At 42.7% G+C, this 14,923-nt stretch overlaps 1 protein-coding gene across 6 annotated transcripts in view; it reads left to right on the top strand.

Annotated features, from left to right (window-relative positions):
• MTUS1 (microtubule associated scaffold protein 1) overlaps window positions 1-14,923 on the top strand; it is a 113,479-nt gene that overhangs the window by 95,902 nt on the left and 2,654 nt on the right. For 5 of the 6 annotated variants that reach the window (XM_082758965.1, XM_082758967.1, XM_082758966.1 and 2 more), the window contains 7 exons: window positions 36-102; window positions 7,956-8,170; window positions 8,685-8,790; window positions 9,749-9,822; window positions 9,928-10,023; window positions 12,994-13,110; window positions 14,105-14,202. In XM_082758965.1, the coding sequence (XP_082615091.1) occupies window positions 36-102; window positions 7,956-8,170; window positions 8,685-8,790; window positions 9,749-9,822; window positions 9,928-10,023; window positions 12,994-13,110; window positions 14,105-14,202 (773 nt within the window). Of the gene's footprint in view, window positions 1-35; window positions 103-7,955; window positions 8,171-8,684; window positions 8,791-9,748; window positions 9,823-9,927; window positions 10,024-12,993; window positions 13,111-14,104; window positions 14,203-14,923 lie in introns of those variants that run through there. The other variant, XM_082758968.1, reaches the window with a different exon arrangement.

Below are 14,923 nucleotides of genomic sequence, written 5' to 3'. Positions count from 1 at the left end.
CCGGTGTTTGGGTTTGTTTGTTTTTTCTCCTACAGAGGGAGGAAGCACTGAAACAACACAAAGAGTTATCTCAGGAGCTGGTCAACCTTCGAGGAGAACTGGGTAAGAATTTATTTACCTTATTAATCTCAATGAAAGCACAAATGGGGCAGACCGGATCTCTGCAAAGACAGATGCCGTGGCGTTGTAATGGCAGGCATTTAACTCCCTGCCTGAGTCCTGCTCAGATGCTGCATCGCTGTGTTCAGAGCCTCGGCAGCGTGACCCCGGGTTCACCGAATCCATGGCACGGAGCTGCCTGTGCCTGGGGAGCCTCCTCACGAAACACGCATCTGATGACCACAGAACTCGCTTTCAGAAGATGGGGGGTGTCTGGCAATGTGCGCACTGTCTGAACCCCAACTCTAGAAGTCTGCAGCAAAAATCCATAAAGCTGTGCAATACGCTGCGCAAAATTCACATTTTGCATTAGTGACTTGTAGGTGAATGAGTGGGGAATTAATAGAAGGCAGTGGTGTCGGGCTAATGAGATTACATCTTTGAACTCATTCTAGCGGACAGCTATAATATGAAATTGAGCTGTAATGTGCAAGGGCTGCTTTTGCCAACTGTGAAGCTTGATTTAACTGCGTTAATGGCAACTTCATCTAACTTGTTTGAACTCAAAGCAGGATCAACTTGTGGAGTGCAAAAAGTCATTGAATTAAACTGAGGGTGCTTGAAAATGAAACTAGAGTTTTATAAAAAGCCCACTTCTGTCAGGATGGAGCCCCTTTAAATAGAAAAAAAAAAAAAAAAAAAACAACCTTCTGAAAGCAGAAGTGAGGAGTGCAGTGGTTTCAGATATATCACTTATTACTGAGGAGCCGAAGTGTTTGTTTTCACATGCTTTGGAAGTTGAGTGTTGTCTCAAACAAACTGGAGGGTAGGTCTTGTTCCGTGCAGGTGGTGCACTTAGTGTTCAGATTTATTTATTAGTGCTGATTAGTAGGGCAGGCAACTCCTGTGACTAATTAGAGTTGAAAGCTTGATGGGGAGGAAGGGGCTACCCCCAGCTGAACCAGCAGAGCACAGCTTCTCCTTGTCACTGTTACTGGTGTCCAGTTGAGAGCTTATTGCAAAATGCAGCTTTCTGGGAGCTTTACTTGGTGTTGTGTGAATTTGTGGTGTGTGAGCAGCACAAGCAGCAAGAGCCTTGCAGCATGGGTAGATGCAAGAGAGTGCCAAAGGTACCAAACACACCACAGAAACGTGTCAAGATTTCTTTCCTGAAAGTTCAACACTAGAAAGCTGGGGCTTTTCTAGAGCTTAGTGCTCAGCGGCCTCTCCCATGCTGCAACCTTTAACCTTTCTGCTGATGAAGTGTCTGGGTTGCACTGTAGGAGCTGCTTTTGAAAGAGCCTTGGGTCCCCCTGGCCTCGTGTCCTTGTGCCAGTGCCTGCCTGGAGCCTGCTGAAGGCTGGGGGCTTCCAAGCAGCCGGGCTGGAGGAGCTGGGCCGGGGCAAGGGAAGGGCAGAGGGCTGCGTCCTGCAGCAGCCAGCACTCTGTCACCCCACAGTGACAAAAGCAGAACTCAACTCATAGTGAGGAAACTTCTTGGATGAACTACAGAGTTGTGTTGTGAAGATAACATGGACTTATATATATAAATTTTATATACGTATATTGTTTGTATGTGTATATTGCATATTATATCGGGTGCTGGCTGAGCCCTGGCTGAGGTGACGCTCCCTCAGGCTGGCTTCCCTTTGCACAGTTTCCCAATTTTCCCTGTGATTTCAGGAAAACATTTATCTTCACGCAACTCCTCTGGCATAGCCACGTCACGCACCCGGCCTGCCTGTGCTTCTCAGCACAGGTCTGCAGTGGCAGGTCTGCAATTCCATCTGGCTTTTAAAGATTTGCTTAAAATAAAGCCAGCCAGGCCTCACTTGTTGACCAGGTTTAGGAAATACATTCTTGTAATGTTAGCTTTAGCTGAAAATAGCTGTTAAATGCACACCTGCTAATCAGCTCTGCTTCCCCTGCTAAATGGGTAGAGCTGCATTTAAGATTCCCATGGGTTGTTTTGAGGTAAGGATTGAGAGATTTGGGTTCATAGCATTATTTAGGCACAGGCTGGTTAGACAGTTAACTTCAGTTTCAGTCTTCTTTGGGCTGTATGGACACCCTGCCTCATGCAGTCCCAGGCTGACGTGTTTTTAAGGCATGTTGTTTCGCAGTTTGGGAACGAGCGGTCTAGGAAGAGGAACCAGGTGTGTCCAGCTTGGCATAGTCTGTGCACTGAATGTTGCCAAATTCGAGAGGAGCATGAAATCTGCAGCGTGCACCTTGCAGGTTTGAGTCCTCAGTTTCTGCCTTTGAAGTTTAATTGCATATGCTCCCAAGCTCCTTTATTTACCTTGCAAAACCAAATTGGCTTGCTATCAAACTGTCCGTTTTGCTGGGTTATGCTGCAATCCCCTTTCTACCCAAATACGTTCCTGTTTAATGACTGCGTGCAAACGTTTTGGGGTGGGGGACTGGTTTAGATATGCAGTGCAGTCCCAGACTTTCACTTTGATAGCCACCGTGTCACCAAGCCTCGTGCAGAGGACATGTACCAGACGCTGTCTGCTTTCTGCTTTCAGTAGCTGGAAACACATGCGAGGATTAGCGGTGATGATGTATTTGGGGACAGGCTTTTCCAAGGAGGTCACTTTCATTCCCAGCCATGGCTTTCCTTAAAACCTCCAGCCTCAAAGACTGAACTTGGTGGCTTGAATGTAAACGCCTTGGTCCTGGGATCCCAGGGCAGATACAAGTGCTGTTTGCCACCTGTTTCTCTCCTTATTAAGATACAGGCTAACATGTAAATTATTTCTAGTTACCCGTTTAATTACATAAGTAGAAATCGTAAGAGTTGCGTTTCCTCAGAGGTACAAAACTACTCCCCAACATTAATTGTGCTTCCAATTGTTTTGGAGTCACTTTGGAGCCCTGCTGGACACGATCCAGGCCGGTGCTGCTATGCACCAGCTGCTGCAGAGCTGACTCAGCCGACGTGTTGGCCCTTTGAAAACTGCAATGCAGGAGCCTTTGTCAGGGGGCAGGAGAGACCTGCCCGCATCCTCGACAGCCAGACATCTAACCCTTCCGTACTGCCATTGGTAAACAGTATTTTCTTCAGAAATCCCTTTCTGCTGCTATTTTTTTTAATTATTATTATTATTAATAAATGACCTTTAAAGTGCACTTTGGAGGTTGGGACAAAAAGGCTGTTGTTTTTTACTGACAGATGGAGTGGGTATGATTTGGTTTTCAGGTTATGGTAATTCTTGAGAGTAGGTAACAGCAGCTAGACGTTTCCATCAGCTACCTGGGGGAGGGAACCTGGCTTCCCATGCTTTTCCCTGCCTGCTGATACTCTTAGCATCTGCAGTATTGTAGGATAGGAACTTTTTCCTGGCAGACACCTGAGTGTTTCATATATGTATTCAACCAAACCCACTTAAACATAGCTCAAAGCATGCTTTTGGTTTACCTGCCTCGTTTCACCTTGCCCAAGAAACAAGACTGTGGCACCACGTGTTGTTAGTCTCGTTACAGAAGTAACGCCGAGAGAAATGTGGTCATGAACAGAAAGCACGCTTGGGTAGAAGGATTACCAATATTGAATCTGCCAGAAATGTGACCTAATTATTGGGTAATAACAACAAAAAATCTGTAGGGAAGGAAATGAGCTTGTGTTCCTGCAGTAGACTCACTGGTCAATGGAAGGTATTCATAAATATTCCTACGTGAAAGATGAAGTTGGAGCAATAAAACGTTATGCGCTGTGGCATAACAAACACCGTGCTAAATACTTGATGCTTTCTGGCACTTACCGGCTCTTCACATCCCCCATACCTATTAAAATGCTGCCCGTTTACTGAACTAGTGACCTCTGTTTTGAAATGTCAGACAGTCTAATGGGTTTCCATTTCATAAATCATAACTAGGCCAGTGAGTGACTTAGACAACTTTATGAAGATAACTTTTGCTTCAAAGTAATTCAATTTAGGATTCCAAAAAAACAACAACATGTTTTCTCTTCTCTGAGCTATGGCTGTGGTGGCTTTTAGGAGGAGAGTAAGCTGAGCAGCAATGTTTTTATGTAAGCATTTGAGCCGTAAGGACTGGATTGGTTTAGTTACAATGAATTGTTATATAATTAGAGTAAAACCAAACTAAATTTAGAAAAGAGGAGATATTACACATTTGTAAGGGCTTATCCCTTGTTATCCCTTGGCTGCTTTTCCTGGGAACGTGCAGTACACTTCTTGGGGTTTCTACGAAACAGGGCAACTTCTGGAGCCCTCTCCTTCACCTGGGGCTACGGTTGGTGCTGTTGGGAGCTGCCGTGGTTTGTGCTCTTGGAGGGAGCTGCCGGTGCCTGGTTCTCCACGCCTCTGTTTCTAGGTGGTGGCTGATGTTGCTGGCACACAGAAAGCTCTGCAGTTAAATTTGTGAGATGGAAGCGGCCGCTGTTAACAGCTACGTATGGATGTTAATTTTACATGTCGAAAATGCTTCTGAATGAAGACATTTGGCTGTTACCAAATGTCAGGAGCTTCCTGTGATTGCTGGAGGTAGTGGTTCCACCCAAAAGAACCAGGCTCTTCATGGGTAATAAACAGGTGTTGAGCATTAAAACATGGATTAATCTTGCTCTGTGTTGTAATAATACCAGGCTGGCTGGGATAACAAGTGGGTAACAATATGAACAGATTTTCTATTTCAGTAATGAAGCAGATCTTGCTTCTGGCTGCCAAGTCCACCATTCTATATATTCTACAAGCAGCCTGACAGCTTAAAACTATTTAGTGTTAGAGATGTGATTAAGCAAATGTAATGGGTGGATGGGTAGTGCACTATTTCATCTGATTTTTCTTCCAAATGTCATGCGACCATTTGTCTCCTGTTGTTTCTTCAGCTCAGTCTGTGGTCTTCTTAATGAGTGGCATAATAAAGATGTGGAGTTGTGGAGGGAAGTGCTTCAAGGAGGCAGAGGAAGCACAATAGTCATGTATAAAAACTCCAAAGCATGCACTTCAGCTGTCTCTGAAGTGGGAAAGAAGCTGAAATAGAGATTTTATGCACTACTGGAAGAGCACACGCTCCAGTTGCAGATTACTCTTGAGTAGTCATCAACCTTGGTCAGTCAGGAGTTTTGCAGCGTTCCCCTGTTGTGGATGAGTAGCCAGACCAAGGGATTAGCTGCAGTTTTTGTATCTCTTTCTTAAAACAAGGCAATGTCATTAATTATATTATTCAGCGTGGGAATGGATAGGCTGTGAAAAATACTTGCTGCTGACACTTGAATTCTGAGTGTGGGGACAAACCACTTTGGCATACAGGACTTCGCATAGTTTGAAATAAATTCTTCAGTCAGAGCTTTTGCTGAAACATGGCACGCACAATTTCTTGCCCCACTGTGATACTGGGAGCTCTCTTCTTGTGTGGTGGTCCTGCTCCTTGCTTGGATGGCAAGGATTCGGGTCAGAGGAGCACTCTGTGAGGACGCAGGGCAGCTTCCAGCTTTGTGGAGGCCAGACATCGCCTTCAAGGTAATGCAACTTTCAGCTGCCAGTGCAGGTTTTAAAAGTTAGTTTTTGTTTGCCCTTGTAACACTCGTCTTCTCGTAAATCTGAACTGCAAACTGGCTGAGCGAGAACTGCTGTGGCTACTCTCTTTGACAAAGGTGTGGTTTGCTCTTGGACTCTTTTCTGAGGTGTTTTGCATCATCTGAAGTTCTGTACGCTGACATTTAAAGACAAGACAGGGCCAGGCAGCAAATTCTTTTAGCTCAAACGTAGAGGCAAATGGATGGCTCTGCCCTTACAAATACGAATTGGATGACTGCTGCTTCCCCCGCTGGTTTTAGAGGAAGTGGTTCTCTTGAAGCATTTTGCTACAATTATTTTAAATGAGGCACGTGAGCTGCTTGCTGCCTCTCGGCTATACTCCTGTTGCTCTGCGGTAAATGGTCAGATCAGTTCTGCACGGTCTGCAGGTTGTCTAATGCCTCCATTTGGCTCTCTGCCCGTTTCTTTGCATTATATAGCCATGTCCCCTGCCTATCGTGCTTCCTTTTCCCCCAAATGCAGAGCATACACATTCAATAGCTATACTGATGTGATTGATAGAAGTGCAAATGCTATTTATATATATATATATATATTACTTTTTTTTTTTTTTTCCCAGAGGAATCATAACAGTAGTTCATGGAAGGAATTAAGATGGGGAAATAAAAATCTTACTTTGTGGTGGTCTGGAAAGCTGTGAAATCGGCTTCAGTTGCAGAGAGTGCTGCCGTGTATTTCTGTTTGGCCTTTAGTCGCATCATGGCCAGTCACAGGATGAACAGCCTGGCGTGAAACTGTCCTGATCAGCAGGCCTTTCAAACAGAACTAGCACAAAGCTAAGCCTGCTCTTTATTGAAAAATAAGCCCCAAACCACCACCAACAAAAAAACACCACTAATTCACATAGATCTATTTGCAAATTGGTCTCCATGCAGCACAGCCCACTGTTAAACTTCCTTGTTCAAGTGATGTTCAGGGTGATTGCAGTAGGGCCAAGACTTCATTACCTTCTCCTCAGACGAGAGTGCCAGTATCAGTCACTTACTCTCTCGCTCTTGATGAGCAGAGGGGGGGACCTGACACGTGTCTAACTTCAGGCACTCTACTTGGGGAGACTGCTTGCTTCCATGACAGCTGAGGCCAGGACTAATCCGGGAGTCAGTCCTTGAAGATACTGCAATTCACATATCTTAAGGCTCAAACAAAGCTATGATAAGAATTTCCTGCAATGCCTCTACAAAAAATACAGATCTTCCAATGCTTTTATAGGGAGTTTCTATTTGTACCGTTTGGGCAGTGTGCCAAGCTGCTATAACGTGTGTGTACGCATGGCTTGCCCTGTATTTCATTCAACATCACATTGACATTCAAGTTGATTGTTTCTCTTAAGTAGACACTCATCTGACTGATCTATGTATTGAAAACCAAAGCAGTGAAGTCTGCACAGCAGCAGTGCTGCTGAAGGTCAGTGACCATGCCCTTCTGTTAGGGGTTCTGCTCCACTTTGCTTCCAGCCTTTGGCTTCATAAGGTGCTTGCTCCACTTGTATTAGAAGGAGAAAATGGGAAAATGGTTCTTTCTATTCTTCTGGGTGGAGGTGTGAATGCTGAATTTCACACTCAGAAGTACAAGTTACTAGTTTCTATTTTGCCTTTTAATCAGCTGTGTAACCACAGAGAGACAAACTGAAGCAGTCCTCTCAACTTACCTGTATTAATACAGGTGTGAGGAGAGCGGCCCAGCATCTTGGTGTTGGATTTCTGAAGCTACTCCGTATCTTGTATTTAAATACCTCAGGTCTGTGCATGTTGGTAGCGTGTCTCAGACTGCTGGTGCTGTGCCGCGCTGCATAGGGCAGTCCGTGGCAGGCTGCAGTGCTGAGCGTGATCAGCGTGCTGAATGGGTGGCCTTCAGGATACTAACGCTTTTAATCTCAGCTAAGTGGTTTATATATCAAAAAGTGAAGCACTCTGAAAAATACGCTCCCGAAATGGGATCAAATTAGGTGAAGTAGCAAATCCAATTAATTTTTTTTCATTAGAGCACTCCAGTATCTTTAGTGAGACATTCATTCTCCTACATCATGACAAGCTGTCACAGCTGTGCTTTCTGTGTGGGCTCCTGATTTAACTAGATTCAATTAATTCTCAACATACAGAATGGTGTATTTGGTATTTTATGAAGGTTTTTTCACGTGTCCTTGGAGGTGGCACTCGTCTCATGGATAAATGATATTTGTATAACCCTATTGCTGTGCAGTGTTCCCTATCTTTAATACCTGTAACGAGAAACTATGAAATTAGCGTTGAACTTGATCAAGTAACTTCTTTTTTCTTTTGACATCCTCAGTAACCACTTCTGCAGCTTGTGAGAAATTGGAGAGAGACAGGAATGAACTGCAGGTTGCTTATGAAGGATTTCTGCAGAAATTAAATGAGCAACATCACAGTGATTTAGCTGAACTGGAGGAGAGGCTTAAACAGTTTTATACTGCAGAATGCGAGAAGCTCCAAAGTATCTGCATCGAAGAAGCTGAGAAGTACAAAGCGCAACTCCAGGAGCAGGTCTGTGACATTTAAGTAGGAATATTCTCTAGTAATTGTTTTATGCTATAAATGAGTCTTCAGGGAATCCCAATTTTAGCTATTTTTGAAGGTGTTTTGTCTAGTGTGAAACTCCACTTCACTGCAATTAAAAAAATGTTACTGCATTAAGCTGTCCAGATCGTAAGCTTGTGTTTAAACATGTTAGAAATTGGTAGTGTGCTGCACGCTTCAATTACTTCTGGACCTCTTCTGGCTGTTTGAGGCAGCTTGAGCTTTAAGATTTATAAAACCCCACCTGGCTCATGAATTTGCTTTGCAGCAACTCCATGTGTGTGATGTGCACACATCCTTCTGTTGGTATCAGTGAACTGTAAGGTTTTGTTCTCATCTATTAAGTGTTGTATGTGGCTTAGCTTCTCCTGTGACTATATGTTAAGTAGACTTACACATGGCCTAAGGCCACTGGAACAACACTTTAAACAAGGGTTAAGTTTGCACACTAAGGGGAAGCATTCATCTTGTCATATTGCAGGTGGACAATTTAAATATCACACATGAAAACTTTAAGCTGGAACTTGAAAACAGCCACTCAGAAAAAGTAGAGGAACTGAAAAAGGAATACGAATCCTCTTTTTCAGGCAAGTGTTTTGTGTTCAAGTACCTACGTTATAGTGCTGCTAGTCACAGACAAAAATCCCTAAAACACATCAAACCTGAATAAGGACGTTTCGTTGTTCTTGCTGGTCAGCTGTCTTTACAAATGCTGGCTGAATTCCTCCTTTTCCTACTGAACAAGTCCCATTTTACACACTGACATAACCACAATCCAGTTATAGTTGAAGGAAACTTCCAAAACTGCTCCTGAGCGGAGATGACTTTTTATTTCAGTAAAAGATGTGTCTAAGGTGTAATCTGCCCTCAAAATGTCAAGGTAATGAGTAATTGCTCTCCCGCCCACCCTCCCTGTTTCTGTATGGAGCACCTCAAAATTGACATGAAGGATAAATAGGGTGGTGTAGTGTCCAGATTGATATGGGAACATTTCTCAAAAATAGTATTGCATCTAATTGATTTAAGAGGTGGTGATTTCCATCCTCCTTCCAACTCCACTTGGCAGCCACATTTCCAGCGATCCTTTCACCTCCTTAAAATTGGTGACACTTCCTCTGCAATTGAAGAACTAGCTCTTCTGGTTGATATTTCCAGAGTAGGAAAGGTAATCATTTTCTATAGGCTCCTGGAGGACATTTTTTTTGTTGTTGTTGTTGCATTTCCCTTCAGAAACTCAGCTTTTGTCAGATGTGGATCTTGTGTTCAATTCATCCTTCTGTTGCGTGTAGATGAACGCTTTCAAACTTGACTCGTCAGCTAATGACATGTGTATGCCAAGGGACAACCAACAAAGCTGAAGCAGCAGTAAATAAATCTGATGCTTTGTATAGGCTTTGGAGCAGTTTGTGATAAAGGAGCTTTCTGTGTTGTCACTGAGTATGCACGTGTGCATTACCTGTTTTGGCTTTTTGTGCTTTTTCTTTCCAAAAAGAGTTTTCATTTTGGATGTGGTGTTAAAAATCTGCAAAAAATAATTTGTTGCAGAGCTCAAGAATGCCCATGAATCTGAAAGGAAGTCACTTGAAGAGTCCTTTAAAGAAAAGCAAGAATTGCTTGAGGTATGTTAAAGGTTTGCATTGTTGCAACAGTCTAAAACTTACAGAACGCATTTTGGGGATGAGCAGTGAATTTTTGGCCTAACTATGCCCATCTTTTCATTTCAGAAAAAAATTGATGAATTAAAATGTGAAAACGAATCTCTGAGTGAGAAGCTGAAATTAGAAGAGCAAAAACAAATAGCCAAAGAAAAAGCCAATCTTGTAAGTTCAGATCTTCAAAAGTAAAGCAGACGGGGCAGATCTCGTAAGCCTGGGTTTATTTTATTGCATAATATGAAAGGTTTGCAATGAAATCTGATAGAGCTCTGATACTTACTGATATTTTATCTAAATGGATCGCCTACCAGAAGTTTTTGTCAAGAGCTACAGTATTGTTTATTAACCTTACCATTATAAATATATAAATCTGTAGAATGTGTAAGTTATTGCCTAAGTTAAAGACCTCACTGTATGCCAAAGGTGTATCACAGCTTGCTGCTAGTCAGTCGCTAAATGTTCTGCCAGTACCATGATCAGGGCGTGGGCTGTCTTGTGCCACTACAACAAACCTCTCTTCGTGTACTTGAGTCTTGAATGAATTTGATTCATACTTGTTGCTGATGTACCTTTTAGATAAACTTTCGTTCCATCTTGCTTTTCCTCTGAAGGCTGCTGTCATCTGTGATGCTCCTGGGATTAGAAATGTGCTGAGAGGAGCCTTTCAAGCACTGGGAATGGCTAGATATAAACATGCTCGTCTTTCTAGTGTGACCTATAGTACTGCTACAGTACTACATGAAGAGAAATTCTATGCTTAAAAAAGTATTTAGGATGCGTTGTTACTGGCACTTCCCAGATCTTGTCAGTTTTGCTACTTTACATGGGCAGTCTGCGTTGTTTTCCTGGAAAGCAGGGCATGTGCAAGTGTAATTGGTCTGTGTTTTACATGACGGGATAGCGTTAATTATAGGGGGGTTGGCCATAGCTGATTTGTATGCTTCAGCTCCTTAATTGGAGAATTGTCTTCCGGCACACTCCCTGTTTTAAGACTTGGTCAAATATTCAAGTCAGAAATTGAAATAGAGGGACAGGTATGTACTTGGAAAGAGTATACTGAGATGGGACCAGAAGGTAAGAAAAGTGGGATGGAGGAAGAGCTGATCGGTCAGAAGAGAGCAGAGCAGAACCCCAGTAACGTGACCTCTGTTCAGCTACAGGGAGCCCTTCAGATGGAAAACCATCTGTTGGGCATTCACAGAGCTTTGGGAGAGGAAAAAGCCAGAACAAGACATCTGCTTTGTGTGTAAAAAGTGCAGACTTACCTAGGAGAAGCTGCTCTAATTTTCACTGAAATTTAATATAGTTTTTTTTTCCTCTCTTGCTACTTATCCTAGTGGCAGGGTAGAGCTGCAGCCAGAAGGATCTGCAATCAGTGTTGCTGTGAGTGGGAGAGGTGATAGCAAACAGAACATGTTACGTTGCACACTGCACTTAGCAGTTTGAACTGTATCCCACAGCTATGCTCAGATGTAATTTCAGTTTGGAGCAATAGTCAAGTGCCTTTACGCAGCTGCAAATACGCGTTGCATCCTGGCAGTGTATGGCGCTTCAGAAGCTTGAGGCTTCTGTACAGAGATCAAGGTTTGACGCAGTGTATTGCTCTGCAGTAAGCACACGTGCTGCACTGCCAGAAATCCCATTAAGCCTTTGAAGATAGAGGTATTTCCACTATTATTTAAATAGCATCAACTTGATATTCCTATCTTTTTTGCTAAAGTCTTCTTGGGGCCTTTAGTCTTGTTATCTGGCTTTGTGTTGTACTATGAGTAGCTGATGTGGTGGCTGAGATGTAACTTTAAAGATGTTTCAAGGCTCTTTTGGGCAGAAAGGAAAAATACAATGAATGGACAGCAAAATTCACTTAAATTTTTCAGGTTTGTTTTTCTCCATAGCTTGTAGGTTCCATTCAAAGCCATAAAAGAGAGGAATTACGTTGAAATTGTCTGCCTCTTCTCTGAGGCAGTACTGCATACCCTCACGCTGACTTATGTTCAAAAGTAGAAATTGAACAAGAATCACAAATGCCACAGTCTTTAAAAACAGGGAGCAGAATGGAAGATAGACAACTGGGCCTTTGTGTTACCTGCAAAATGTGCTGGCTCTGTACCTTACAGCCCCTGCTCTGCCACACTCTGCGGGCTGCGTCCCACAGAACTACAAGCATCTCCCTATGAGTCTTAGGTTTTCTGATGTGGCAATGAAACTGTTACTCGATGTGGTACATCAGTATTTTACCAAAATGTGCTAAAAGAACTTCTGTTTGCTTTAAAGATAAACTTAGTTATACAACGCACTTGATCACTGATTAACTTCTGTTTGTTTTCCACTCATACCTGGAAAGGGACTGAGACTTATTCTGTTTCTGTATTTTTGCTTGTGACTTTGCCTTTGAAACGTTAAGAATGTTTTACTCTGCAGTGTTGGAATGGCTCCTTACTTTGGAGAAGACATCCATAAAGAAAACAGACCCTGCTCTGCCCCATCCCCCCTCTCCCCCCTGAAAATCCAAGTGCTGGCTTGCGATATTGTAGATAAGTCATAGATGTAAAGCAGTGTAATATACCGTAATATAACAGTAATAACGTAAAAGAAAAAATATTTATTTTCTTCTTACGAGCTAGCTACCTTCAGATACAGAACAGTGAAAGTCAGCTACAGCCAAGTTCATAGCTGTGTAAACTGTGTGCGCTTTTTGAACTACTTCAGCACCTGAAAACTCTTTGAATGTTTATGCTAATTACTTCTTGGGATGGGTTATGAGTAATACGAAATAAATTTTGGAACTCCTAGCCTTAGAGGGAGCCTTTCGGCACTCCTGCAAAACAAGTTTGGCTGTGACAGCTTTAGTGGTTTCCCTTGACTCGCAAGGATTTTTCGTATCTGTACAAAATGTATTTTCTGAACACCTGCTAAGAAAAACTGTAACTGCCAATGTAAAATGAAGGACAAACCAAATCAGATTAAAAAGCAGTACTGGATCTTTTTCCTGTTCAAACCCGTCTGACTTGATTTCACTTAAAAAAAGAAGTTACAGCTGTCATTACAATTTTTATTTTCTTGCTCTGTCTAAATAGAGAAATAGATTGTTCAGGAAATTTAGGGTAATAAGGAAACTTTGTGGAAATCTTTCAGAAAAACCCGCAGATTATGTATCTGGAACAGGAGCTGGAAAGTTTGAAAGCAGTGCTGGAGATCAAGAATGAGAAACTCCATCAGCAGGATATAAAGCTAATGAAGATGGAAAAACTGGTGAGTTTCCCTTGGGGTCTGCCAGTTTTGGACCATGCCCCTGCGTTACTTTCTGGTAATGATTTCAGGCTAGTCAGGCTTGCACACAAAGATCAATTTTTGTGTTTGTTTAAAAGGAAACATGTGATAATAATGTGAGACACTGCCGGTACAATCCCATTTGTAAAGAGGGGGCTGGAATTACCAGATGCTCCAAGTAGCCTTTCCACCTCTTAAGGCAACTGCTGTGTTCTATAAACTCTAATTTGTGGCAGGACAGGGTCCTTATCCTAGGCGGAGCCTTTGAAAACTGTTGTAATATTTACTTAGGCAAGATGTTAATGAGGAAGTATAGAAAGAGGTTTGGGTACAAGGGAATACGTTCATGCCAGTTTTTCAGTGGTGCACAGCATCGTGTGCTGCCCAGTCCCACTGGTCTCCAATTACCAGAAAATTACTTGTAAACCATCATCTCTTCTGACAGAAGTTTGCCACAGCAGAGAAGCCCTTGGAACATAAGCCAGTTATTAAATGGTTGTTTTCCTTAACTTTTGGTAACATCCTGCAGCAACGAGGTAAAATCAGAAATAACAGGGAGAGTTGTTTATGTAGGGGAGCTCTTTGATTTGTCACTCTAGCACGTTATTTCTAGACAGCCTTCAGTCTGCAGTAGCTTATAAAACTGCTGCCTGTAACTCATGGAAGTTACTAGAATCTGCTCGTGGAGCAGCATATACCTTAGCCAGTTCCTCTTTATTGGCATCTAATCAGCACAAGTGGCAAAATGCCAGCGTTACGCAAGAGTAAGGCAAGTAGGCCTACCTGGCTCCTACAGAACATCCAGCTGCGGTAGCTGGTCAGTGTCACATTGCTCTGCGGTCACTGTCTGGTTTTGTGCTTCTTGCACCAAAGCCTGCAACGTGGGGACTAGGAACGTCTGCTGTGTGATAGTTAAGTCAGTAACTTGAATATATGCGTACGGCTTTTGGTTTAAACTGTGACCTTTTGTTCTAAGGTGGAAAACAACACCATCCTAATGGATAAATTAAAGAAGGTTCAGCAAGAAAATGAAGAATTAAAAGCTCGGATGGACAAACACATGGAGCTTTCAAGGTGAAAAAGATCTCGGGAGTTTTAGATGTTCTTATTAACCTGGGGAAGGGCTTCCTATGAAAAGAAAGAGAAATCTGTACAAATATTAGTGACCATTTCTTTGTAGTTGTCTGTAGAACACGCTCCTCCCTTCCCCACTTCTATCTTTACAGACGAGCTTTCTTATGTAGAAAACCAAGCAAAAACAGACTGTAAGGAAGTAAAGGCTCACCCTTCAGTTCTCCAAAGCAATGTTTCAGGGAGAAAAAGCCACTCAGAAATGTCATCTTACAATAGATTGTTACAGGTTCTTCAAGTACTACTGGCTTGTAAGCTAAACCTGCCTTTACTTGCAACTATTTCAGCTGAGTGATTTGTGCCCAACTTAGATAGGGGGAAAGCCCAGTGCATTTTAGTTAGCAATGACAGCAACATTTAACTTGGATAAAATGTGTCTGAGGTTCTCCTAACTTAAACTGCTACTTTAATCGATGAGAAAACCCTTTTAGGTTGAAGGAAACTACAGAAATGCAGCTTCTTTGTAGAGTTGAGCCTGAAACAGGACCAAAAGGCTCCAGTAGGGCTGTTTGTAAGTATTGGTCACTGTAAGTAGGACAAGTCTCACTTCTCAGGTGCTTTTTCTGGCCATCTTCACTGGCCTTTAGGAGTGCTTCTTATTGGAACTTTCTCCTGCTTTTTGCAAGCTACAAGGCTAAATCCAGCAAGGCTGTAAACATGCTAA

This window comes from Aythya marila (assembly GCF_965140915.1).
Source record: "Aythya marila genome assembly, chromosome: 4".
Taxonomy (NCBI): Eukaryota; Metazoa; Chordata; class Aves; order Anseriformes; family Anatidae; genus Aythya; species Aythya marila.
This window is presented reverse-complemented; position numbering and strand designations above follow the sequence as displayed.